This window comes from Gobius niger (assembly GCF_951799975.1).
Source record: "Gobius niger genome assembly, chromosome: 1".
NCBI classification, from domain to species: domain Eukaryota; kingdom Metazoa; phylum Chordata; class Actinopteri; order Gobiiformes; family Gobiidae; genus Gobius; species Gobius niger.
In genome coordinates this window covers 11,011,211-11,038,289 of record NC_136852.1, presented here as the reverse complement: position 1 = coordinate 11,038,289, position 27,079 = coordinate 11,011,211, and the positions used below count along the sequence as shown (strand labels likewise).

General features: G+C 41.3%; 2 protein-coding genes across 2 annotated transcripts in view; one reads left to right on the top strand and one right to left on the bottom strand.

The window, feature by feature from the left end:
* Positions 1–27,079, top strand: part of egfem1 (EGF-like and EMI domain containing 1) — a 63,424-nt gene that overhangs the window by 21,852 nt on the left and 14,493 nt on the right. The window contains exons 11-21 of the mRNA XM_079573298.1: positions 1,311–1,439; positions 1,770–1,898; positions 10,528–10,662; positions 12,320–12,454; positions 15,136–15,261; positions 15,692–15,823; positions 15,901–16,029; positions 16,180–16,311; positions 16,537–16,665; positions 24,990–25,118; positions 25,765–25,893. Coding sequence (XP_079429424.1) covers positions 1,311–1,439; positions 1,770–1,898; positions 10,528–10,662; positions 12,320–12,454; positions 15,136–15,261; positions 15,692–15,823; positions 15,901–16,029; positions 16,180–16,311; positions 16,537–16,665; positions 24,990–25,118; positions 25,765–25,893 — 1,434 coding nt within the window. The remainder of the gene's footprint in view (positions 1–1,310; positions 1,440–1,769; positions 1,899–10,527; positions 10,663–12,319; positions 12,455–15,135; positions 15,262–15,691; positions 15,824–15,900; positions 16,030–16,179; positions 16,312–16,536; positions 16,666–24,989; positions 25,119–25,764; positions 25,894–27,079) is intronic.
* Positions 2,903–7,979, bottom strand: LOC306976447 (EH domain-containing protein 2-like). The gene is made up of 6 exons (XM_079574376.1): positions 7,740–7,979; positions 6,805–6,981; positions 6,572–6,669; positions 5,246–5,658; positions 3,718–3,882; positions 2,903–3,622 (listed from the first exon to the last, which is right to left on the bottom strand). Exons 1-6 carry the CDS (start codon positions 7,958–7,960, stop codon positions 3,068–3,070), a joined length of 1,629 nt encoding a protein of 542 aa, XP_079430502.1. The 5' UTR covers positions 7,961–7,979; the 3' UTR covers positions 2,903–3,067.

Below are 27,079 nucleotides of genomic sequence, written 5' to 3'. Positions count from 1 at the left end.
TACAAACCTCACACATTGATATCATAGCACCATATACTAGTATGGGGTTTTCTCCTTTATTTATGTAGCACTTAAGGCGCAGTCTTGTACTCTTATGTGGTGGAGGATGGACTGAAGGGACAACCGGGCCAGATAAGACTGATTCCAGATTCCGGGGAGCCTCGGGTGTGCAACATCAAAGGACGCACACACAGAAAGTTTGCAGAAAATAATTGTATTTGCTCTGTAAATTGTTAAGTTGAACAGTGCACAAGGTGAAAAATGTAAATACAAATAGCCCCAAAAATGTAAAGTCCTTTCAATGTCCGTTTAAGTCTTTCAATGTTTGTCTCAGTTGTAACCAGGGTCACAAATACCAGCTAGCTACAGCTCGCCATCCAGATCTGGAGAATCTTCTTGAATCCAATCCAAAACCCTCAAAAAACCTGATCACACGTGTGACATGGGGTTTCCCAGCTCGCGTGGGTTCACAGCCTTTGGACTCTCAACATTGATCACTATACTACACTAAAAAGGCTGCTACTGCCACGTTAGCTTCCCTGGAGGCTTGTGTGTGTCTGAGGCGCACATACAGGGCACGTAGAGGTCGGGAGAGGAGACTTGACCTTATTGGCTAGTGATGATTTTATACTTCAGCACAATTGGCTGCTCGATGTGTCAAACAATAATACTTAAATCACGTCTTTTTAATGATTTTTAACAATATTGATCGGCATATGTATGAATTTATATTTACATACTTTTTAATCACATTTGAATCACTGGGTTACATTTACAATCTTGAAGCGTAATATTTGGCTGTCATGATTGCAGTGTGATGTAGAAGTTGTGCAGACGCCAACAAGAGGCACCGTGGTACTTTAACAGATCTTTAACAGCCAGCTGGTTCCTGCTTTACTCACTAACAAGGCCAAAGAGATTAGGGAAGTCAGCAGGGCACATGGAACAGGGAACCACAGGCTGGGAGCTGGAGGTGATGACGGATTCCTGACCTCCTCTGCATAACCCCCTCCCGAGTTAAACATATCATTTGTCACCTTCAATTTTAGTATATGCACGGATCCGTACATTTCTTGATATAGTTTTTTTTCTTGCTTTCAACCATGTTACAATGTTCTCTTGTCTGGAGTTATGCATGTTTGTGTAATCCTGGATGCATTGTTTTACTGGTGTTACATTATTTAAAGTCACAAATACCATGTTTTGATCGATGTAATGTCCTCTTTTGTTGTCTTCAGCCAAACACTACTATTGTTTAGGGGTCACAAGGCCTCTCTAATGCACTTGTCGTTAATTCTGTCTCGTTGCAGCCTGCCCACAGGGGACCTACGGGAAAGCGTGCAACAGTCTGTGCCGCTGTCAGAATGGAGGCTCGTGTGACCCTGTGACCGGGAAGTGTGTCTGCCCTCCCGGAGTCCTGGGAGAGTTCTGTCAGGACGGTGGGTACATGCATTCTTCGCACTTGTGTACATAAAGGCATATTTGTGAAGTGACGGGAACAATTAGTGTCAATGGTGTTTTCCACACTCGCCTCTGGGAAAATAATATTTGTTAAGCTGGGTTTTCCATTTTGTTTCATAACACTAGGCACATACTCATTTAGTTAGTTTAGTATCAGACTGCTCTGCAATAAAAAAAAATGTTCAACCTCCTATCATGCCATGAATATGATAAGATCTAGTTGCAAGTTAATGCGTCCTAAAGTTGATGTGGAGCCCTTTTCTGAGGCATACTTAATCAACTTTTTACTCAGAGCTGTTTGTTTGCAGGCTGTCCACGGGGGTTCTTCGGGAGACACTGCAGCAGAAAGTGCAACTGCCCAAACAACGGACACTGCCATCGTCTGTTCGGAGCCTGTCTTTGCTCTCCAGGTCTATACGGTCGCTTCTGTCATCTACGTGAGTACAGTAACTTACTTGAAAAATATGGCTTGTGATTTTGTATTATAAAGAAGTGGATTTGCCAGGGACTACAGATTTAAATTCTGGCATATTTACAAAATATGTTCATTAACATGCATTGTCCCTTTAAGTGAATAAAAGATTTTTCCAGAATTACATGTATTATTGCATGTATCAAGGTTTTATTGTCAATAGTAAATGGCATGGATATATCCATAACAAACAAATGTGAAAATAAGTTTTCTATAAAGCTTAGTTGCTCAATGGAATCACATTGTTCAGTCTTAAAGGCCTTACACCTGATTTTTATTGTACGAGTGGGGTAAAATGTGTTTTGACTTTCAGTGTTTTGTAAAAGCTGATATTTGTGAAAAGACCTTTGTGAACTAGCTGCAGATGTAACATCAATCCATGAAAGTTGGGAAAAGGCAGTACAAATGCATCAGGAAAGTTACAAATAACATTTGAGCACTACTGAAAATTTAAAGGAGGGCTTCTGAGGGCATTACAATGCATTAAAAGTCATTGAATTAACTGTGCACAAATCAAGGCCTTAAATGTCATTAAATTGCATTAAATCTGATTCAAACTGGCATTAAATCTAAATCTACAAAAAAATTATGACATTGCTTAACAATTTTCACTGTATAAGGTCTAAAACGGGTGCAGTTTTGGCTGAAATTGACCAAATTTTTCGCTAAAAAGTTGTCAGTTTTGTCCAATTCTCTTTCCTCTGTTTGATTATTAAGATTTAAATATACACAGATTTGTTTTTCTTCATTTGTAGCATTCAAAAGCATTCAATTTTACTTGCTTCTGCTTGCATAAAAGTGTACACACGCCCATCTTTTATTGTTTGCAAACAAAATAATCAGGTATAGGGCCTTTAAGTTTAGTATTTAGATAACATTATTAATAGGGATGGTCAGCCTGGTATAAAGGTCGAATCTCAATTAAGATTAATTTTTTATCTTCGACACTTAGCTTTTTGTTGGACGTGGCTTGTTGTTCAAAGACTGACCAGTAGGGGGAGTGTTTGAGGAAAAGTCTGTGCGAGAGAGCTGGAGTAATCTGAAAACGATCACTCTGTCTTTTTGTCGGTAAACAAAATAAATGTATGTACAAATGAATCTGCTGTATATTTACATAGTGTACAAAAGTCGTTGTCACTCCTCCTTGATGACCGCCGCGTTGGCACTGATTCGTTTCGTTGGGGGGACAAGATGCGAGGGGAGCTCCCGTGGCAGGTAGTATCCATCTACTTTGCCCTCGATGAGATGAACGGCCAGGGCGAACTCTTCATTGTCCAGCATCCCGTCTCCATCCACGTCGGACAGCCTCCAGATGTGAGCTAGCACCGAACTGGGCAGCAGCGTCCCGGTCATCCACTCCCTCACTTTGGTCCCGCTGAGTTTACCTTCGCTGGGATTCAGATTGTAGAAGATTTCGTCGTACCTTGGCTTGTACTTCTCCACAGCCCATTCATCAAAGTCTTCCTCGCTGCCCTCCTCCTTAAAGGGATCTCTCCGGTAATGCTCTGGCTTAAACGTTCCCAGGAAGTCGCCATCGAGCACACCTGGGAGCGATTTCTTTGTCAGTTCTTGTATCTTAAGAAGTGGGACCAGCTTGCCAATGTCGGTGGTCAGAAGTTTGTCCAAGGAGGCCATGAGACTCGGTTTGAGTGTCTTGAACTTTGAGAAATCTTGACCCAGAAGTTTCTCCTGAATTAGAAAATGGCTTGTATTAGATTGGTTATATGGATGGGTGTGAACAGGGTCAAACATGTTTACTAAAGCTATTGAATTGAAGTTTTCACCTGCATTTTGGTGCAATCTGGGAAGTCTCCCGCTGGGACACGCTGTTGTTGCTGGATTTTGAGGAAAATTTCTGGAAGATCATAGATGAGGCTGTGCTTTTTGCTTTCTTTGCAAAAGATGGTGGGCATCTCTTTCTTCAGTTGGCCAATGATGTGGGCATGAGCCTGTATAAATCAAAGAGCATATAAGAATTTAGGTGTATCCGGTGGTTGACATGTTACATGTACACAGTATTGCATTATGATTTTTAACACAGTAGATATTGTAGGTAACCATGCTTATAAATACAAGAAATGGCTTTCCAGTGTTCTTCAAACTCTAGATTTGCTTTGCACAAATAGCTGTATTTTAACCTCCTAACCCCCACTTGAACCGAGGACATTTTCTCCAGTTTGGCTTTACCCAAATCTAAAAGTTTGTTGAAAAAATGGCCCAAATAACGACGAGAGCGAAGATGACCCCACTTCATAAGAATGACCTAAAATGTGATGAAAACACAACAAAAAAGATGACAAAACATGACAAAAAAGTGACAAAACCTGCTGAAAACACATAAAAAAGCAATGAAAAAAGCGATAAAAAAGGAAGAAAGATGTGGCAAAAACTCGACAAAAAGTGGTGAAACACAACCAAAAAAAGCACCTATGCCGCTTTCAAATGCGGCATTACACTGTTGCTCTCCAGCCAAGAAGGTTCAGGTTGGGAGGTAAGAGGTGAAAGGAACAGGCCACCGTTTTTACATGCTGAAATATGTTCTTACCTGATCTTAGACGAGTTGATGCGTACTTGTCTGGTCTTTGTGCGTACGCTCAGTCACCAAATCGACCAAAGACATTGTTAGCATTTATCCTCTCCCAGCAAATTCCTATAGCTCCAAACTGGGGTGAAGTTTGAAGCTACCGAGCTGTTCCACGTTTTCCCTATTTTCCCTATGGTTACGATCTACAGTAAGTCTAGTTACACAAAATTACATACGTCGTAGCTTCTAACTTCACCCCAGTTTGGAGCTATAGGAATATGCCGGGAGAGGCCAAATGCTAACACCATCTTTGGTCTAATTGCGTTACTGAGCGCACACACAAAGACCAGACAGGTACGCATCAACTCGTCAGGTAAGAACATATTTCAGTATGGAAAAACAGTGGCCTGTTCCATTAAAGCAGCTGACCATATTTTGGTGTTTACATCTCTGTTGTACACAATCATATTTCCCAAAGGTTATGCATGTGACACCATAGCAACAGCAAAATGTGCAAACCCTCTATATCAGATCGGCCCTCATATCTGATATTGCCTACTCCTATTGCGCTTTACAAGTCTGTATTGACAAGTTTCTCAAAGAACCATATTGTACATGGTAGAGCGGCCTGTTTGCTTTTTTTCCCAGGCTCAGTCATTTGCTTTTTTTGGAGAAGATGTGTCTTTTTTCCACATTATATTCCAATTCAAACACTGTCATCATATTGTTGCTTTCTTACCTATAATATTCCCCCATTATAATCTAATCTAATCTAATCTTATCCATACCCTGACTAATCTGGCCCTCTTGACCAGGTCATTGAGCTTCCTTATGGCAGCGTTGCGTGGCAGGTTCCTTATGTCCGTCAGCAGATCCTCCTCCTCCAGTTCTATCAACTCGTAATGGTCGCACTTCTGCCTCGGCTCGGACCAGAACGACCCGATGTACACCTTCAGGATCTCGGGGGTCTTGAACACTTTCCCCAGCGACCACATGAGGGCGCCGTACACCCTCATCAGCTGCTGCGAGTCCACCGTGTCGGCTTTGTTGAGAACCACACGCAGTTTGTCCTCGTGGCCGCACAGGGCCCCGAAGGCGCGCGTGAGCTCATCTGAAAACTCCAGCTTGTGTGCGTCAAACAGCAGGATGATCCGGTCCACTCTCTCGGCGAACCAACGCAACACTGCTGGGAAGTCGTAGCCTGCGGAGGGAGGGAGGGACGGAGAGACAGAGAGAGAAAGGATAACAGCGGGTTTTCATTAGCAGCTTGTGTATATTATGGCAAGGCTGTGCTGTCTCAAAGCCTAGAGGAATGTGTAAGATATCCCAAAGGTCCTTGTTGTTCCTGAGCCACTTCAGTTACACCCATGGATTAATGGTGCTATTAAACACAGCAGCGCCATGACTTACTGCCCGGATCCTCCCAACTTTTAGCTTTTGCTCTCTCTGTGCTTCTGGCTATTTAAGATTGCAATAACGATAGCCACATTGCACATTCACAAGATTTTATCAAATACAAGGACAACAAATTGCCCCTGTTACACATCAAGAAATGATTTACAGCTTTGGAAGAATTAACTTCAACTCATAACATTGCTCCTAATTTTGAGAATATGTTGCAATTTTTTACAATGGATTTATGAATTAGATCTTCCAATGCAGCCTCAGACCAGTGTAGTAGGCCTATTTGTGCCTGTCCCATACCAAGATAAGTGCAGTCCAGTGTTTCAAGCAAGTCCAAGTCTATCGAATGGTGCAAAGTGTCCTTAAAGGGACTATAGAGAGTTTAAAAATGTTAAAATTGAGTATTTTCCTCCCCCTACATGTTCCAGCAATGTCCTAATGTGTGGAATGAGCCCGGACCTGTTCACCACAACTGCCTCTAAAATCCTGCACCGCCACTCAAAACAATTTACTTCGGGTCCGAATTGCCGTCATGCACAAGCTTAATATAGAAGGTGCAGTTACACATGTGACCTGATGTGGCAGTAGTGAGTATAAAATGGCTAACTTGCATTGTGCAAATCACTGGAAAAGGTTTATCGACAGTCTGGTCAAATTTTATTGGCTAAACTAAAAATGCCTGGCAAACAAAAAGTAGATTCCCCACTTACCCCGACTTAGTCTTCGCCTTGCTGCAGTTAAAATGCCTGGTGTGTCTATAATGCTGATGTTTTCAAGAACCGGGTTTGGCATTTGAACACACTGGAACCTATAGGATCAAAAAACATTAGTGCATGAAAACACTTCACGACATTGCCCCATATTGCAAACGGCCACTTTAATATAACCCGCTATAAAAAAATAAAGTTATGCAGCTGCAGACTCTGTGTCGCAGCATGTGTACCTGTTCAGAAAAGTATTCCCGAAAGGATCCAGGTTACGGAATGGCTTTTTGGGATCCATTGTCAACGCGTTCCCTGGGATGATTCCTTCTACCTCTCCGTGCATGAGCGCAGAGAAGCAGTCAGTGGTTGGCTCCGGCCCAACTCTGCCTCCGAGGAAGTCTTGCTCTATGAGATACCTATGAAAAAAAAAACAGAACTTTCTTCACATAAACATTGTATTTGATTATAATTTGTTTGTTTGCTTTATACTTTCAAGGGAAAAACAATTGAACATATAGTTGCCAGCTGTTTGGAAGAATGGCTTTGCAGCAGAGGCAATTTGAGTGCTTAAATGATTTTAAAGAGTATGGGGGAAGCTATCAGGACTTTAAAAAATACAACATGACATGAGTGGGTGGGGGAATTTGAAGCTCTTGAAAAGGTTTGAAGATTTCTCAAGCAGTGGCTCAACACAGTTAACCTCTTAACCCCCGCCTTAACCAAGCTCATTTTCTTCAGTTTGGCTTTACCCAAATCTAAAAGCCTCTTAACTAGAGCTTACAGCCTATAGACACCTCATTTGAAAGCTAAGACCTGATCATGACTTTTTTTTGTTGCGCTGTCGCCGCGTTTTTGTCACACTTTTGTCGTGTTTTCTTGTTTGTTTGTTTTTGTGGGGTTTTTTCTTGCTTTTTGCACTTTTTTCGACGTGTTTTCATTATGTTTTTGTCACTTTTCAATTGTGTTATTGTTACTTTTCTCGTACGTTTTTGTCGCTCTTTTCTTGTATTTTCATCCTCGTTTTTGTCTCTAGATATGGGTGAAGCAATGGAAAATGTGCTGTCAAGGCGAGGGTTTAGAGGTTAAGAGAACAAAAAGTCTGTATGATATTGCCCCCTCAACACATTTTCTGTAGAGTAATGCACATTTTATGACATATATGAAGTTAAATTACCTTATAAAAGTTGTCTTCCCCGTCGAGTACTGCCCCATCACCAAAATCATCGGCTTGTTGTCAAAGTCTGCATCCTCGTAGCTGGGCGAATGAAAGTGCTGAAAGAGGTAATGCTTCTCGATGGGCAGCAGCCTCTTGTAGTAAAGGTTCTTCAGCTCCTCTGTGACCAGGTTGACATCTCCGATCGTCTTGGGGCTGCTCCTTAGCCTACGAATCGACATGTTGATGCTGTGAGAATCAGGATATGGAAGGGGGGCAATCGTTGCTCCGGCTTTGCTCTCCTCTCCGAGCAAACTGAAAGATGAAGGAATGCGCCCAAGCTGTATTATCAGTATTTCTTCCCACAGCTGTCCGCTCCTCGACGCACGCGGGACATTTCGGAGGGTGGAGAGGGTGTAACTAGAGCCTGCAGCTGTACCTAACGTGAAGTCGGTGTCAAGCGGGACAGGGTGGGGTGTCGGGGAGATCGTTTTTGTTGCTGAGGGGAGACAGTCTTGGCAGAAGGGCTCCAGTACTGATTGAAGTTTCATTGGGAATCTGGCGTTAGCATGCGTGTAACACATCATTGTCTACTTACTGTGCTATTGTTCTTTACAATTACAGACAATCTAGGGCTGGGTTTCAAGACGTTACACCTTCAGTATCTTTATAGATTTTGACATCTGCATTTAATAGTTCAGGATTGGAACAGAAAATTAGTCTCACTTTCATGTGGAGAACTGGACGCCCTTCCAAACTGTCATGGTACACCGGCATTATACTGGCCTCACAGCAGAAAAGTCACAGTTTTGGTTACCAGACTTTTCTGTGTGATGTTTGCCTGTTCTCCAAGTGTCTGGGTGGGTTTCCTCGATGCTCTTTGCTCCCCACATCAACCCAAAACATGCACAGTGGGCTAAATGTTCCTGTTAGATCCCCTTAACTAGATACCACAGAGCTGCACTGCCCACTTCTGCTTTTATACAAGCTGAAACCTTTTTTAGCTGGGGCTTTTGGTTGATGTTACTGTACATATTCAATGGCGCCATAGGATACATTTAAAAAGCAAACACTTTTCTTTCTTTCTTTTTGGAGGCTGGAAGGCAAATCGGCAGGTCTGGATCTACAGGAGTGCAAAAGGCTGCATTGCGACCTCATTTTAAAATATTTGCTCAGTTTTAGTGGCATCACAATGTACTTTAATGGGGAGAATCTCTGTTTGCACCCTTTTGAAATGGCAAGAAACAGCACTATGTCATCAGTCAGGATGTATACCCTCATTTTTTTTCATGAACACAGGGAGCCAAATGATGACCAAACTGAAATGAGGGCTTTGTCTCTCATAAACCTCTCATACAGTATAGTGAAGCAGTGATGTAGGTTTGTCATGATGTCATGGTTTTGGGTGTGTTACATGTTCTTATGGTGTGCGAGTGTACTCTCCTTACATTCACTCTGACCTCACAGTATTGCAATTGTTCTAATGCAGAGAGTATTCAATCTCTACTATACTGTGCAATGTTAAATGTAAAGTGAAGTTAGGTAAAATACTTGAGGTGTGATTTGAGGATTTGAGACTTGACTTGGTGGAATGGACAAAGTCTTAAAGAAACAGGCCATTGTTTTTTCCATACTGAGATATGTTCTTACCTGAGCTTAGACGAGTTGATGCGTACCCGTCTGGCCTCTCGTCCTCTCCTCTATGGGGCCAAACGGGGGTGAGGTTAGAAGCTCTTCCACGTTTCCACTATTTAAATACAGTTACGTGAGTAGTTACATGATCCAAGTATGGTGACACAAAATTAAACATGTCTTCTAAGCGGATAAAAAGGGGTACTATATTGTAAGGCGTAACAACACACTTGGGAGCACTTCGACGTCAGTGCAGTAAAGTGAAGATATTACCGTAGCATGTTTAATTTTGTGTACCCCGTTTGGCCCATCTTTGGTCTTGGTCACAAAGACCAGACAGGTACGCATCAACTCGTCTAAGCTCAGGTAAGAACATATCTCAGTATGGAAAAACGGTGGCCTGTTCCTTTAAAGACTTAAAGGTGCATTATGCAACTTTTTATGCAAAAAACATAAGTTGACATTTGTGCGTATTTGACCTTGTAGTGACCCAGCAGCTGTATGAGTGGTCAGCATGGTGCCTTTACTTTCCATCACAGTGGTCCCTACAATCCTCTGGGATCACTTGTTTTGTAGGTTTTCTGGTGAGAGGATTCGTCAGCAGGGAAAACCTTCCAAACAATTGATCCTGCACCGTCCTAGAGAGTACTGTGATGGAAAGTGAAGGGGCCATGCTGACCACTCATACGGCCACTGGGTCAAATATGCACAAATATCAACTTTTTTTCTCTTATAAAAAGTTGCATAGTGCACCTTTATCTTGAAAACCAATAACTCTGGACTTTAATTGGACCCAGTCACTTGAGAAGAATTTTCACATACATCTTCTTTTGTTAACTATTTTACTCACATTCACATTAACAAGGCCTCTTTGCTGCACAAACAAAAACAAAACCAAAAAATGACACAAATCTGATTGCATTTGTTAAGTCTATATGCACTGGAAAGAACTTGGAACTTCACTACTGACCAGACTTGGCTTCACTTGAACTTGACACTTGTTATTTACATCTATAAACATACTATCTTATCTCCCACTCTCTGTGTGTCTTTGAAATATTTTACGTCTGTATTACGGCGAGCATGAATGGTTGTAATTGTCATATTGCACAGATAAACAAAGAGAGAGGCCCCGTGTCTAATGTCAGCTTCTCCTCTGTTTTCATCCGGTGCTCAGCGTGTCCCAGGTGGACGCACGGCGCAGGCTGCTCCAGAGAATGTGACTGTGTCCAAGAACATTCCAGCGGCTGTGACCCCAAAACGGGAGGCTGTTTCTGCAAGCCGGCATTCCACGGGGCGCTCTGTGAGAAAGGTACCGCAATCGCCCCGCACCACTCAAGGGTTATCATTAATTACTGTGGCACTGTTTGTTTCTGCCTCTCTACAAAATAATAGAAGTGATTTCAAGTGGGAAAATTCTAGTCTGCCAAGTAATCTTATTTTCTTTCCACGATTTATTTCCTTTCTTTCTCTCTTGTGTCATTTGCAAGATGGATTTCTTCAGGCAGAGGAAATGTAGTCAGACCTAAAAGGCCTCATTTACAGACCTAAAATTAATAATATGTAATACAATAGATCAAGTTCAATTCATATACAGTATATATAACTGTTGTAAAAGTAAGTAGAACCATTGTGTTTCTGGCAAAGAAAGTCTTATTACAAGTCTCTTTTTACTCTATTCCCATGTTAATGAATGTAGCATGAGATATACATGTAAATATGCCATGCTGTATTGTAGACATTGGCAACTCTTGAGGCAAGGTGTTTTGCTCAAGGACACAATGACAGTATGCAGTGGCCGGAGCTGGGATGAAACACGCAATCACACATTTTTACCAATTTATTTACAAATGTATAGTAATGTAGTTGCTTGCGTTTTTATTATAAGAAATACTGTAGGCCCCTCCTCTCACAACCAATCATACAGTGGGAGATTTAGAATTTCTTACATTTTTGCCTAAATTGGTCATAAAATATGGTCTGATCTTTATTGAAATCACAAGAATGAGTAAACAGTTTCTGCTTAAACTAATACCGCCCGAACATTTACATTTCATCATATTTTTATTGGCCTATTACATAATAATAATAATAATGCATTGGTTTTATATAGCGCTTTTCTGGACACTCAAAGACGCTTTACATTGCACTATTCGTTCACTCCATACTCGGTGGTGGTAAGCCACTATTGTAGCCACAGCTGCCCTGGGGTAGACTGACGGAAGCGAGGCAACCAGTCTGCACCATCGGCCCCTCCGACCACCACCAACCACTCACTCACTACATTCGCTAGGCTTCCTGGTGTTACCAAACGGTCTCCCATCCAAGTACCGACCAGGCCCTTCCCTGCTTAGCTTCCAAGGTCTGACGGGATTGGGCATCGCAAAGGCGGTATGACCACGCATGTAAACATGTAAACATTCACAGGACAGCATGGAATAAGTGAGTACACCCTTAGATTCAAAAGCTGGTTGACCTGTCTTTGGCAGCAATAACTTCATCCAGACATTTCCAGTAGTTGAACATTAGACGTGCACAACGATCAGGATGAATCTTGGATGATTCGTCTTTATAAAACTGTTGCAGTTCAGCAAGATTCCTGGGATGCCTAATGTGAATGGGTTTCTTTAGGTCATACCACAGCATCTCAATTGGGTTTAGGTCAGAAGTTTGGGTGTATTTTAGTCTTCTGAAACAATTCTGAAGTTGATTTGCTTTTGTGCTTTGGCTCGTTGTCTTGTTGCAGCACCCACCCTCTTTGAGCTTCAACTGTTGGACAGATGGCCTCAAGCTTTTCTGCAAAATATCTTGATAAACTTGTGAATTCATTTTCCCATTGATTATAGCACGTTGTCCTGGTCCTGAGGCAGCACCCCCACACCATGACGCTCTCTGCGCCATTCTTCACAGTGCTGCCCAACATTACATTCCTTCTCATCGATCACTGATAAAATGTCTCTTGCCTGTAGAGTGTGAGTCGGGGTTCTACGGCGCCGGCTGTGAGGGGAGATGCGAGTGTCCGGGAGGAGCTTCATGTGACCCCCGGACTGGAGAGTGTCCTCACAAATGTCCTGCAGGTCTTTACGGAGACAAGTGTCAACACGGTGAGTCACGCACCTTTTGACGGCATAACAGTAAGAACATTAAACACATTCGGGAACCTGAATTGTAGAAGGTGAACAGAAAGGTGTGCTGGATAATAATTTTTAAGCGACGAACGACCATAAGCAGTTTGAGAAAGTCAACCGTGCAAAGTCAACACAGCTGGTTTGACCTTTATGAGGGGGCAAGATATCTTGCCCTTGCTCTTCTGGCATAAAGAAAAGTCCAGAAACAAATACATCTTTTGTAGTGGAGACAATTTGACAGCTGAAATAATCATAACAAGCTGGTCTCCGGACTTTGAAAGCTCAGTGGAGGACAGACATCTGAAGATAGGGCCCTGAATAAGTAGGATAATTCAATCAGGGAGCACAATTTAAAGTGCATATGACACATTAGACACAGTTTTTGCTAAAACATAGTTGACACAGTAATATTTAAGATTTTGCTGAAGATATTCCCCAGTTTTCTTTAGTTTGGCCATTTTTATGATGCTTCAGTTCCTTATTGGACACCGACAGGAAATGACATAGATGAAGCACTTTTAGACTGTTGCCGTGCCGACCATGTTAAGTCAATTTGAAGTGAGTCAAACTACAACTTTATCTCTATCTATGTCACTTCCTATCAGCAGCTTAAAAATATAAATAACTTTTATGCCCGACATTTCTTCATTATGCAACTGAAGTTATACATCTAAATAAGTCATATTTCAAAAGTATTAAAACTGTTATATGCACTTTAAAGCTGTTGTTTTCATCTAGTTGTTCGAGACCCACAAGTGGGGGACTGTTTTATGTGAGGAAAATAAAGTACTTTACATTTATTCTAAATTAAATCCTTATTAGGGTTATATTTTGGTTGCAGCAGTTTTGTCACTTTTTTGACGCTTTTTTTTGGTAACATTTTTTTTGGCTTTTTCATCTTTTTTTCATTGCTTTTTTCTGTTGTGTTTTCATCATGTTTTTGACACTTTTTACTTTAATTTTCGTCCCAGTTTTGTCACATTTTTGTTGTGTTTTTGTTGTGTTTCCGCCACTTCTTCTTCGTATTTTGGTTGCTTTTCCGGAATGGTTTTGTCACTGTTTTATGCTATTTTTAAGCTTTAACATTTGGGTAATGTCTGGATGATTGAATAATAACTAGAGAAAGTGTGCTCGGTTACGGCAGGGGTTAAGAGTTAATTGAATCCTGTCCTAGATTTTTTTTTTCTTAGCTTGTTTAAAACATTTTATTAAAAAAGCATGGCGCTCCTTATAGTTCACTGAATTTCTTCCATAACTCTTTTTATTACCTGCCATAAAACATTACATTTGGAGCATATTTTTCCATGTCCTGTGCTGTGCCCCTCTATCAGAACAGAGTCGTTTGAACACAGACTCACTGTAAGCAAACTGCTCCATGAAATCCACTCTTTGGTGCCCTCTTGTGGCACTGATGCACAACACAAGCCTTGTACTTAAAAAAACGTGTTCATATCTGCAAGAATGGGTGCTATGTTTGCATACTTTACCCTGTTGTAAATGCGTGCCCTGATATGTCATTGACAAAACACGCCATTATCATTTATTAACTCTCAAACCCCCGTCATCCCTGCCTTGACATGTGAATCGTGCATAATCCACTTCTCTATTCACTCTTACTCTTTTGATGGATTTTGTGTCAGTTTGCTATTGAAATGCTTGGTCAGCGCAGGTGTTCTCTCGATCACGAATGCATAGTATAAAAGAAAGCTGCATGTTGTTCCCCGCTGCAGGGTGTCTCACGGGCTGTTTGCTCTGGCCGGTTGATAGAAAGTTCATCTGTGTGTTGTGACCTAAAGTGATACTCAGAGGAGATCAGCAGTTTTGGTTAAAAATGCAGACTCTGTGTAGTGTCTTCGCAGGGGACTGGATAAACAGAGGGATAGTGTGTCGACCATCGAGGACCAGCCGCGCCGGGGTTGTCAAAGCAGAATTTTAGAAAGTGCACGTTTTCTGAGCTTCGGTTACGGACTGGTTCATGACACGGCTGATTGACTTAAGTTACTGCAGCGGAAACCGCGGGCAGACGCTGAATAAATAAACACAGTGTGATGAGTATTGCTTCTGTTAAAGATGGGCGAACTTTAAAGTGCAATTTTTGTTCATATGGCTTTTCTTTACTGTCTGTATCCCCAATACAATAGTTGAAGATGCGGATTTTGCATCAAATTATAAGATAAGATAAGATAGGACTTTAGTGATCTTACAATGGAGGAATTCACTTGCAGCTTTAAGCTCACAAAGACTCTCAGGGGGTGCATAAAGTCAGGAGCAATGTGCCATCAAAGAAGAACAAGGTAATGTTCAAACAAGTAAGAGTAAATAAATGTATATATAATGTAATATGAAATATAAGAATATAAAAAATGGCAAAGTTGGCGGTGCAAAGTTTACAGTCATAGTGCATTATGTAGACATTACTAGACAATACATACATTTATGCCTGATGAGTTTCAAATTGTAACCTCTGCAGGGAAATGTTTGACGGGGTAGAATGATGAAAACAGAATGGTAAACTGCATTGACCATGATACTTTGCACTATTTTGTTGCAGCCAACATAAAGAAATAGACATCAATTATCATTTCTCGTCACACATGAATGTGGGTGAGAAAAAGTGTCAACTTTTTATTTAATGCTTGTATATTTGTGTTTTGAAGCTTGCAAAGAGGGGTTCTATGGAGAGAACTGCCGTCTGACGTGTAGCTGTGGAGGAGCTCCTTGTGACCCCACAAGTGGACAGTGTATTTGCCCCACGGGCAAGACTGGCCCCTCCTGTCAGGAAGGTACTGCAGACAAATGATCATTTACAACAGTGGAACCCACTAGATAACCAACTTATTTCTCTCTCTCTATTTAACTTATGACTCATTGATGAGCACCACACCTAAAAATTGAATTAAAACTTAATTGTTTTCAATAATAAATAAAGAGATTATAGAACAAGAATGACACTGATATAAACTAAAAATGCAATCCCTTTAAGACGTCTACCTGACTACTGCCTTTTTTTTAGAGGCTCTGGAGACCCAAATCTAGGTCCCGAACAAATTTTGCATTTCTCTCCAATAATTTGCAATCTAATTTTATTGTTTGCTGAAGAAGGTTCATCCTTGTAAATCTGTAAATTAATTTAGGAATAACTAAGGAATTACTGTTGTTTTATTTAATTGAGGTAATTGACTTTTCATAATTGAAATAATCTTTTCCATACAGACTGCCCTGATGGATTCTGGGGGTTGAAGTGTGAGTCGATGTGTCCCCATTGTGAGAATGGAGCGTCCTGCAACAAAGTGACAGGAGTTTGTGTCTGCACGTCCGGTTTCACTGGGAATCACTGCCATCAGAGTATGTTAGCCTGACTATTAACCTTATGATTGATAGTAATATGATGAAGTAAAATAAAGTTTTGAAAATGTGTTCAGATTGTCCCAATGGTTTATATGGACCTGGCTGCTTGTCCCAGTGCTCTTGCCCCCGTGATGTGAGCTGTGACCCAAATACAGGACACTGCATATGTCCCCCTGGGAAAAAGGGCCATGACTGCGGAAGCTGTAAGAACTTTTTTTGTTGTTGAATTTTTACAAACACTGGTTAAGGCATCATAAGAGATTGTTTTCCCCCATCATTTAGGAGGTTATGAGTTTCAATATCACTACTCGCTCATTCTGAATCAAACGTGAGTTTACCTTTTTTATTTACAGCTTGTGAATCTGGTCACTGGGGCCCGGGCTGCCTCAGTGAGTGTCTTTGTGGCCACAGCTCTTTGGGCTGTGACCCCGTTACAGGACAGTGCGCGTGTGAGGTCGGTTTCACTGGAGAACACTGCCAGCATAGTAAGTGCTTTTTTTTACTTTGTCAGTGGCGCTATCATGGAGACACTACTTGTGTCAAATTTACTGTGTACAGTCCAGAAAGTATTAATTCCTCTTTGTTTAGTCCTGTTATGTTATGTATGTAAAAGATCAATATCTACATCTTGTAACATGGATGATTAATGGAATTTCATTACCACAGACCTAAACTTTTATGATTAAACCCACGGTATGTTGATTTTTCAGCATGTGCGAATGGCACTTATGGCCCTGGATGTGCTCGTCGGTGTCAGTGCCAAAATGAAGCCCTGTGTGACCATGTGAGCGGGGCCTGCACATGTGCTCCTGGGTACGCCGGAACGTACTGTGAAAAAGGTACGTTATGAGAGATTTTAATAATAATAATAATAGTAATAATAATAATAATAATAATAATAATAATAATAATGCTTTGGTTATGGTTTTATATAGCGCTTTTCTGGACACTCAAAGATGCTTTACATTGCCTTATTCATTCACTCCATACTCTGTGGTGGTAAGCTACTATTGTAGTCACAGCTGCCCTCGGGTAGACTGACGGAAGTGAGGCAACCAGTCTGCGCCATTGGCCCCTGTGACCACCACCAACCACTCACTCACACACACACTACATTATAAGTGATTTACCTCAGGTGCACTGTGCTTGGGTCAGACTGTTTTTAATGCAGGCTACTAGTTACCATAGACATGTGCTAGCCTAGCACTAGCCTAGCACCACTAAACTCTTTAGGAGTGCATGAATTAAAAAATCTATGTATATCTCCAGAAATCAACAACACTGCCGTATGTCAAAAATCCTGAAATATTCCTTTAATGTCTCTTTTTGTTTTTTTATTTCCCACCTCATTAAGAATAGACATAAGGGATGTAATAGCTGCTTTGAACAATTAAAAGGACTAAACCTAGACCAAAACAATCAATACAGGCATTTTTTATAGCTAATCATTTATAGCTAATATTTTTTTCTTCTACCATTGGGGACAAACGTACTCCCTGAAATGTGCACAGACATTTTGTTCCACTAGAGGGCAGTGCAGACCAGGATATATATTGGGCAGTTGCATCTTTTCATTCTCTTAGTCTCCACACATACAGCTGTAAAAAAGAGTCTCCCTCTTCTAGCCTTAACATCTCAATAACCCGACATTAACTCAGATTATACTAGACAAACTACTGCGTAGCTTTGCCCAGAAAAAGTCCTACATTTTACATGTCTGATACCTTGTCATTACAAAGGTACTTTTTCCTGATTTGTCGTGCATACTTCTCGTCCAACTGTCCCAGCGACATAATGGATTCTTCCTTGATGAGTCTTTTAGTTGGACTGATCCGATGTTATTGCAGAGTCTTAAGATTTACAGTAGTAAGCGAGGCGTCGTAAATCACTGCCGTGCCACTCTACGGACGAGCGCTCTCCGTCCCCCAGTCATAACAGTCGTGTAATGGCCGCGGACTGATTAGGCATCGCCGTGGAAACCGGGCTATCACTCCTGTCCCGGGTTCAGCTTTCCGAAGGCCCTTTTTTCCCTAAAACAGAGGTGTCCAGTTTCTCCATCTTCTGCTGCTGGGCCTCTTCCTTGAGGAGAAGTCAGGAAGCCAGGCCGCGCCGTGAGAAGGACCAGATCTCCTCATTTCATCAACAGGAATTCAAAGCAAAGGTTTTTTTTATAGTCACATATAGGCTTTTTGTGTGGTATGTTTGAAAAACTGGGAGTATAGCTGGACCTTTGTTCAGTTCAGCTATGGGAAGTGAAAAGAGTTGATTGTCTTTTTGCCAAACAAAAAGATCACACACATTATTCCCTGTGGCATATTTTTTGATCTGTCCCAAGATTTGTTTCCGTCCAGAGCTGTAATAGATTTTCATGATGGGAGAGTCAGACCACTGCACAAAGCCTTCTCCAGCACATCCCAAAGAATCTCATTCGGGGTTATAATCTGGACTCTTTGAAGGCTAATCAATGTGTGAAAACGATGGCCTATGCTTCTGTAAGTCACAATGTGAGCCAGATGAATCTTGACATTGCCATCTTGGCAGTAAAAATAAGTTATTGATGGAATAACCTGGTCATTCAGCATTTTCAAGTAGTCAGCTGACCTCAATCTTTGGCCGCATAATTCTGCTGAATCTAGATCTGATGAACTGCAACCCCAGATCCACCTATTTTTTTTGTTTTGGCCTGGCAGTGTATTTAGGTATATCCTCTTTGTCATACAAAGTAAAAAATTATACCATGTTATGCAACCCTGGACAAATGTCTTGAAGTGCTTATGACAGGTTTCAATGCTTTTGAAAATATTTAGATGAATAACATCAGTTGTAACGAAAATAATCATTCTATTTCAGTGAAGCAGTGATTTTAATTTTTATGCTGCTGACAGAACGTGACATAGATGAAGGTAAAGTTCCATAGCAGTTTGACACATTCCCAACTTAACATGGTTGGCACGGCAACAGTTTAAATTTGTTTGCCTTCATCTATGTCACTTCCTGTCAAAGCTCAGTAAGGAAGTGAAACTATAAACACCACAAAAATGGTCAAACTAAAGAAAGCTGTGAACGAATTGTTAGCAAAATCTTAAATATAATTGTGTTATTGTGTTTCATATGTGTCACATGCACTTTAGCTTACAGCATTTACTAACATGAGGAAAAGTTGTTACTTTTGCCAATTATTTTATTACTCATATTGACACAACATAATATTCTACCGTCACTTCATCAACGTTTATATATTTTTAATAGTTGACAGTTGCATAAGTTCAAAGCCTCTAAATGAATACTCGTTGCGCACTCACTTTAATTCAAGCTCTTCTCTTCCACGTGGTTATACTTGTAAAATGTGTTTTGATTTTACTGGGACATAAGCAGTTCTGTTTGGAGCAGCAAGCGCCAATTTGTAGCTGGGGAGTCTTTTTTGTCTGTGTTTAGTCTTGTGGCAACAAGTTTGCTATTCTCTTGACAGATGATTTGCAGAATAAAGTAGGAAACCATTATAGAAAAGGCGTTCTTTGATCTCTCGCGCTGTTGGAGGAAGCCAGCATTGTGCACACAGGTCGTCAATGGCTTTTATATGGACATTTCTGGACACACTTTGAAGATGGTATCAAAAAGTTCACCGCTCAAAGACTCACTGGGGTTTGATTGCCGCCGGACTTCCGCATTATTGATAGAAAAGCAGCTTGTTTGGTTCTTGTTTTGCGCTGACCCCTCTCTCTTCATGGACTCTGAATTGCAGCAGGAAGTTCTATTGGAGGTTGCGCGTCTATCCGCCCACCTCTCTCTCCCTCTTTTTTCCCCGGCTGTGTGGTCCCCCTCGCCTGCTTTACGGGCTGACAGCAGTGGCTCTTACACAAGCAGGGATCTGGAAATAATCCCGCTGTCTTAAAGCGCTCATTTAGAGGAGAGATGGGCTCTTTCAGCGATGGCACAGCGTGTGTGGTGCTGCTGGCCTGGATTCTCAGTGCCTACCACCTATAAACAAAGATGAGGGAGAAGAGTCTGCGCTTTAAACACTGTCAGACAGTGCTAATATTACATGACAGATTATAACAGCAAAGTGGGGAATATTAGAGGGAGATCTCACGCCCCCTACTGGTATGAAACTATAATCATTTACCCTGGACATACAGTGACAAATAAGGATGAAAAAGTAATCACTAGAATTGGAAAGACTGTAGTTACTGTATGTAGGTGATGAGCAAATAACAATGTATGTTGGGTCTTATTACATTAAAAATAAGTTGTTAACCATCTAGTTTATACCTTTTTTGGAAATGTTTGGGATTGTTTTATTGGTTTAGCAGTTCATATTTCAGTCTTCTTCTTTAAAGTAATGCTTGTGGACATGTGTAAAATATGAACAGTGAACTGAATCTTTAGTATTTATCAAGACTTTTGCTAAATTGAGGGCCCAAGTATAAAAGTATGGGAGCATCTGCAGTTGTCGCACAGCAACTCAGTGATTTTTATCGGTGAAATGAATCGTCTATAATTGGTCGGTTATGATTGAGACATAGGCTCCAAATGGATGTGTGGACTTTGCGCATAAAGACGTATTTGTTGTTGGCTTCTGTTGCAATTATTGTTCAGATAATAGGGATGAAAATCATCATATACTGTTTTTAATATCATGTAATGTTGTAAGTGACAATATACAATTCATCTCTAGATGCAACTATATCTGCAGTAATAGGGGATTTATTGATTTGAGGAGCAGCACTGGAGAGAGAAAACAAATGAATTAAAGAAATGACACTGAAACCCAAAAGGTTTGAGAAGAAGTCCTGAGAGCTTAACTCCTTAACCCCCACCTGAACCAAGCACTTAGTCTCCAGTTTGACTTTACCCAAATCTAAATGCTTCTTAAAAGAAAAAAAAGATGAAAACGAGGATGAAAACTCAACAAAAGTGAGACGAAAGCCGCCAAAAGAATGAGGAAAATGTGGTAAAAACAAAAATAGCCACAAAAAAACTGAAGAAACGCAACATAACAGCAATAAAAAAGTGACTAAAGAATGACAAAAAGGTGACAAACATGTGACAAAAACTCAACAAAAAAGTCACAATAATGTGGCGAAACCACAAGAAAAAAACAAAAAAAAAATCACGGGGGAAAAAAATGCGGCGACAACGCGACCAAAAAGATCAGTTTTGTAGGCCTCAGCTTCCAAATGAGACATTGCGCTGTTGCTCTGCACTCAAGAAGCTTTTAGATTTGGGTAAAGCCAAATTGGAAAAAAATGCACTGGGTTAAGGCGGGCACTCGTATACGCTTGTACATCATCATCAGCCGTTTATGGTCGTACAATAAAAAAGGGGCAAGGCAATGTAATCATTTGAAGCACATAACCTTACATAATAAAGTAGGCATAATGTATAAATAATGTGCTTTACATGCCCAAAGACTCTCGTCAGCCTCAGTGTTCGGCCTGTTGCACTAATCCCATAATCTTTTGATACACAGATATACAAAGTCGTGCAGTTTCTCTTTCCTCTATTTTGTTTTGCAGGCGTGAGATAAACAAGGCCATATCCCCTCAATTGTTCCAACACAACAGCGAAACCGTCCGTGTTGCCATGGCTTTTCGCGAATGCTTTCAAATCAACACCAGACAGTGAAGCACCACAGGCCTATAGCGTACAGCTGCGTAATGACTCTGTGCTGAGTGGGCCAGCTTTAATAACATTGCAGTTCAACCACCATAGAAGCAGGCAAAGAGCTCCCTGCTGTCAGCGTGGGAACAGGGAGATGACCAGCTCTCAAAAATGCTGATGAAGATGGATACTTTTTCTTTTTGTTTCAGAGCCCTCGGGCCAGAAAAAGAAGGCTGCATCATCCGTAGAAGTTAGAAGAAAGAAAAAAAAAAACTGTGGCTTTTTCGAAAACTTCAAACCACCAAGTTACACATCGCCCTTACGCTTCAATTTGTGGCTTCCTTTGGTATCACGGTCCGCTGATTTGCTCGTAAAACGAAAGACGCAGCGAACAAATGCAGCGCTGAGATAATTGCGAGATTTTACTATGCAGATGTGTTCCAACTCACCCCAAAAAACAGCGCTCGCAAAGGCCCATACATTTATGAATATCATTTTTTTTTGTAGGATCCTGAAGCGAGAAACACATGCTAATCGTTCGAGCCATCTGGCAGGAGAAATGGCGTCATCATGTGCATATGGGATCTAGTCAACTGTCCTGTGACAAATTGAGCCATCAGAAATAGGCACTGACTAAACACCGCGGTTCTTTTGCCCGGCGTGGTGAAGTCATGCATACAGACAATATTTACAGGCCACTTATGGAAAGAGCTCATTCATCTCGCGGGCTCTGGCTTGGTTCACGCGGGACAGGAGGCACTCTGTTTACTAAGAGTGTCAATGGACTGCGCACTCGTTTGCCAGGCTCAGGGAATAGTGCTATTGAACGGTTACCCCATTAAAAAGCGTGTACAGTAGGTGTTAAAGGCGGCAGAAGTCTTGTTTACAGTATTAGTGTGGTCGTTGTAATGTGTTTGATGGAGGTCGGGGGGGGGCGGCTGAGGTACAGAACGAGCTTCACGCCAGAGCGACTGCAGGTTGGCTGAATAATGGTTTATGTAAAGTGCTGTACAAGATAAACCCGGTCCACATGTATAGACGTCACGTTTAGCTATAGATCCGTGGTTCTCAAACTGAGGTATGTGTACCACTGGTGGTTTATGGGCCTCTTGGTGTGGCACTCAGGGTCACCAGCTATTGCAGTTTCATTTGAATTGGCAATCATTTCATTTAGGATCAGTGATGCATTCAAGATGTGTTTTTTCTGGATGAGATATTTACATCCAGTACTGTCAAATTTAGATCCAGTTTAGGTATCGCTTTATATTAAAGGAATAGGCCACCGTTTTTACATACTGTGATATGCTCTTACCTCACTTTAGACGTGTTAATATATCCCCGTCTGGTCTTTGTCCGTGCGCTCTGCCAGGCAAACGGAGCACATACGCAGCCTCTCCCACATGTCACATAGCTCCAAAAAAGCTCACGATAGAAGCTACCAAGCTCTTCCACGTGTTCCCTATTTAAATAGTTACGTGAAGTGTTTTCATGCGAAGTATATTTACACAGAAATGTAACGTGTCGATTTTATAAGCAAATAAAAAGGGGGACTATATTGTGAGGCGTAATGATACGAGGAGTAAAACATCCGCGCAGTAACTCCTAAAGGTTATTGACGGAAGTGAGCGGGGGAAGTCTTTAGGAGTTACTGCGCGGACGTTTTGCTCCTCGTATCATTACGCCTCACAATATAGTACCCCTTTTTATTTGCTTATAAAATCGACATGCTACATTTCTGTGTAAATATACTTCGCATGAAAACACTTCACGTAACTTTATTTAAATAGGGAACACGTGGAAGAGCTTGGTAGCTTCTATCGTGAGCTTTTTTGGAGCTATGTGACATGTGGGAGAAGCTGCGTATGTGCTCCGTTTGCGTGACAGAGCGCACGGACAAAGACCAGACGGGGATATATTAACACGTCTAAAGTGAGGTAAGAACATATCACAGTATGTAAAAACGGTGGCCTATTCCTTTAAAGTGTACTTGTTAAGTATTAATAAGTTGTTAATAATCATTAGTAATCTGCTAAAGGTTAGGGTTAAGGTTAGGACTAGGGTAGTTTATTAGTATGTTAATAGTATAATAATAAGCAGCTTATTGTCATTCATTCATTTTCATTTATTTATTCATTTGAGCAGAAAAGTATTTCAAAGAAAACAAGACTATGGTGCTCAAAAGGGTGTAGGAAGAAGCTCAAAGAACTTATAAAAAACGTACCCCTTATCTCTCATTCAAGTAACATCACATGAACTTTCAGCAAACACTCATGCAACAAACCGATGCATGAGTGTTTGCTTGTGCATTAATATAAATAATTTATGATCGTACAAAAGTGTCTTATAGGATTTATCGTTTACAGTTGTACAAAAATAAATGCACCATATGGTACTTAAGATTTATACCAAGGCACATCATACAAGTATATTATTCATGGCCTATTTGTATGTTAATAGATAATCGTATAATAGTCAGCTTATTAATATCTATACAAGCATATTATTCATGGCCTGTTATATGCTAATGCTTATTAATACTTTATTAATACTTAACAAGCACACCTTAATATTAAGCGCTACCCTATTATAGACCCTTCTTTAAACACGGTTTAGTCCTGATTTGATCTTGATATAGGTCTGGTGGTACTTGGAAGGTTAAACATTTTCTAAGAAAGTGAAAAGTTTGACAACCGCAGATTTAGATTTAAATATATATATAAATATTTATGCCAGGTGTATGTGGTATAAATGTATGAAGTATAAACGTATAAAAGCAATTTTCTTTTTTCTTCTCTTGGCCCAGCACCATTGTAATCTAAAATTGTGACTTCTGGTTTGAGGTCCCTGGTGCTTCAAGGAGTGGTTTTATAGAGCAAAGAAAAAGAAAATCTTCTTACTTTTACTTCATTCATGACTTTTCCTGTGGAAAGCCCCAGCACCAACAAGCTGCTTCTCCTAATGTCCTTAAAGCAAATTAGTGCGTGTTTTCCTTTCCATTGATTAATTTGGTTTAAAACTCATTTATGTTCCAAGCAACAATACTGTCACATGGGCAGAGATATCACTTCACAAAAGGTACAGTACCTGGTACCGGTGCAGTATTCCTCACTCGGTGCACAGAGCCTTTAATCTAAGCAATCTACGACGGCCCACACTTAATCATTCACAACTTTCCGTCAATGTTTTTTTATTTGCCTTTTATCCAGCATAGTGCAGCCCTTGTGCGTTAAGTGCATCTTTGGAGCGGGCCAAATAACCAGGCTTTGTTTCGGCATTTACAAGTGCGGCCTGTGGACCCAGCAGGTGCCCTAATTACCAGCTCTTTCTGCAACCTCTGCCCGAAAACTCCACAGCCTGCGATGCTTTTTTGGAGGACCTTTGAAGTGGCGCCGATCCCACCGCACATGCTCTCCCTAACGAACGCAGACACCGAGTGCAATCCGACACGGGCATTTTGGTCAGGCGGCGGGACGGAGAGGGGTGAACGGGACAGGGATCGTGAAGTAAGTATCCCAAAGTATCCCGTGTTAGTAACCGTGCGGATGTTTTATCTCGGTTGCAGCTTGCCCTGACGGTTTTTACGGTCTTGACTGTGGCCAGATGTGCGAGTGCAGGAACGGTGCCCGGTGCCACCACATCACAGGAGCCTGCCTGTGCACCGCCGGCTGGGCAGGACCACACTGCATTCTGGGTAATAGAAGCCACATCATTAAAAAAGGGTGTGAGGGAGGTCTGCCTTTGACTTTGCCCATCACAGCATCCTCTTCTCTGAATTTCGCCTGTGATGATGTTTGCGAACAATTATCTCAATAATCAGAGATGGGTAAAAGGCGGGTGTAAAAAAGAGGTGTTGCCCTCGAGCCAAAATGCTTTAATTGAGTCGGGATAAACGCACCCACGTGTTTCCTAGCGATCCGCGTTAACAACATCAGCTCGGAGGAGGCTTTTACTCGCTAACCTATTCCCATGCGGAACTTTTCTTGAGAATTTCATGCCGTTGTTTTAATGAATCCAATGAATTGCCCACTAAACGTCTTACTCTGTCATTCTCCGGCCTTTTTCAGGGCTCTCCTCTCGCCGCAGATATTTTGCGGTCCGAAACTTCCAAAGCCGAGCGCGGCCAAAAGCCACCAGCGTGACTTTACGACGCATCTCTATCATTAGTGCATTTTCCTCCTTTTTTTTTTTTCTTCCTCCTCAAGACTGGGAATGTCAGATGGGTTCATTAGGAAAAGTTTACAAAGTTTGGCCATATCTAAAAATAATGCAGGTTCCTTTTAACTAAGTGCAGTCCTATGCTTATGTAATGGTGAAAGTGGTGTTTTTGTGTGTGGTAGAATGTCCCGAGGGTCGTTTCGGGGAGCAGTGCAATCAAACCTGCGAGTGTCAGAATGGGGCCAGGTGTGACCATGTCAGCGGCCGGTGCAGATGTGCGCCTGGGTGGACCGGGGTCAGCTGCGAACTGGGTGAGTACAGATCATCACGAACACGAAACTAAAAGGCTGAATTAGTCTAGTCATAAGAGACCGAAAGAGACGCAGACAAATGAGTGAAGCATCATGGTTTGTTAAATGAAATAGAAAGATGGAGACATTGAAACTTGTTACAGAAAAGATCATGCTTTAGGGCCCACACACGCCAAGCAGATTGAGAGGGTGAGGAGGCTGACGGTTTGGCTGCAGTGTTGGAGATTGGGCTGAGGAAAACTTGTGGAATGGAAGAAGGAGATAGCTTGTTTATGTAAGACAGTAAAGACAGGTAGGCTGAAAAAATAAAAAGTAGGCTGCGATTTAGACACAGCAGTTTAGATTGTGGTGAATTTACATTTCTGCTACAGTATATAGTAGAACTGAGAGATAATTGAAATGACAGCTATTGTTAAAGAATTTTCTAGCCCCGGCACAGACTACCAAGGACACCTTTCGTACTGCCCATTATTGACTAAGCCCCTCCTTAGCCCTAGCATTCCTTATTAATAACTCCATCTAACTCTCCTGCCTCTCCTTGCAACTTACGTTAGGACGTCTTTGAAGAACATCAAATATCTCCAACTACTAATTTAGTAATCGATTAATTGTTTTCTGGTATACACAGACACAAAAAGAGCAAGCATGACATGAAAATGTATTTTTGGATGATATGCTATTTTTATGAAATTGAGTTTCATTAATATCTGTCTGTGTCTCAGGATGATTATCCAATCAGAAAGCAGAATTAGCTCTAAGAACCTCCTACTAACATTCACTCTAAGTTAACTCTATTGTCACTTTAGCTTTATGTGGAAAAAAATTAAAATATGAGAGACGAACCGGCCCAGTTAGAACCATGAGGCCATCCTTCTGTGGACCCACCACCTGCAGGAGGAGCCATAAGAGGCTGGTGCAATGTGATTTGGGCAGCCCCAACAGCTGCCCCCACGACCCGGCAACGGACAAGTGGTTGAAAATGGATGGATGGATGGATGAAATTTTTTAAAATATTTTATACATCTTTCAAGCCAAGTGATTAATTGTAAAAAATAATCTGCCGATTTATCATTACCAACAATCATTGTTAGTTGATGCCCTAGTATAAAGCATTTTATCCTCCATGTTCAGCATAAGAAGTGACAGATCACCCATTTACTGTATATCAGGATCTCAGAATTCACAT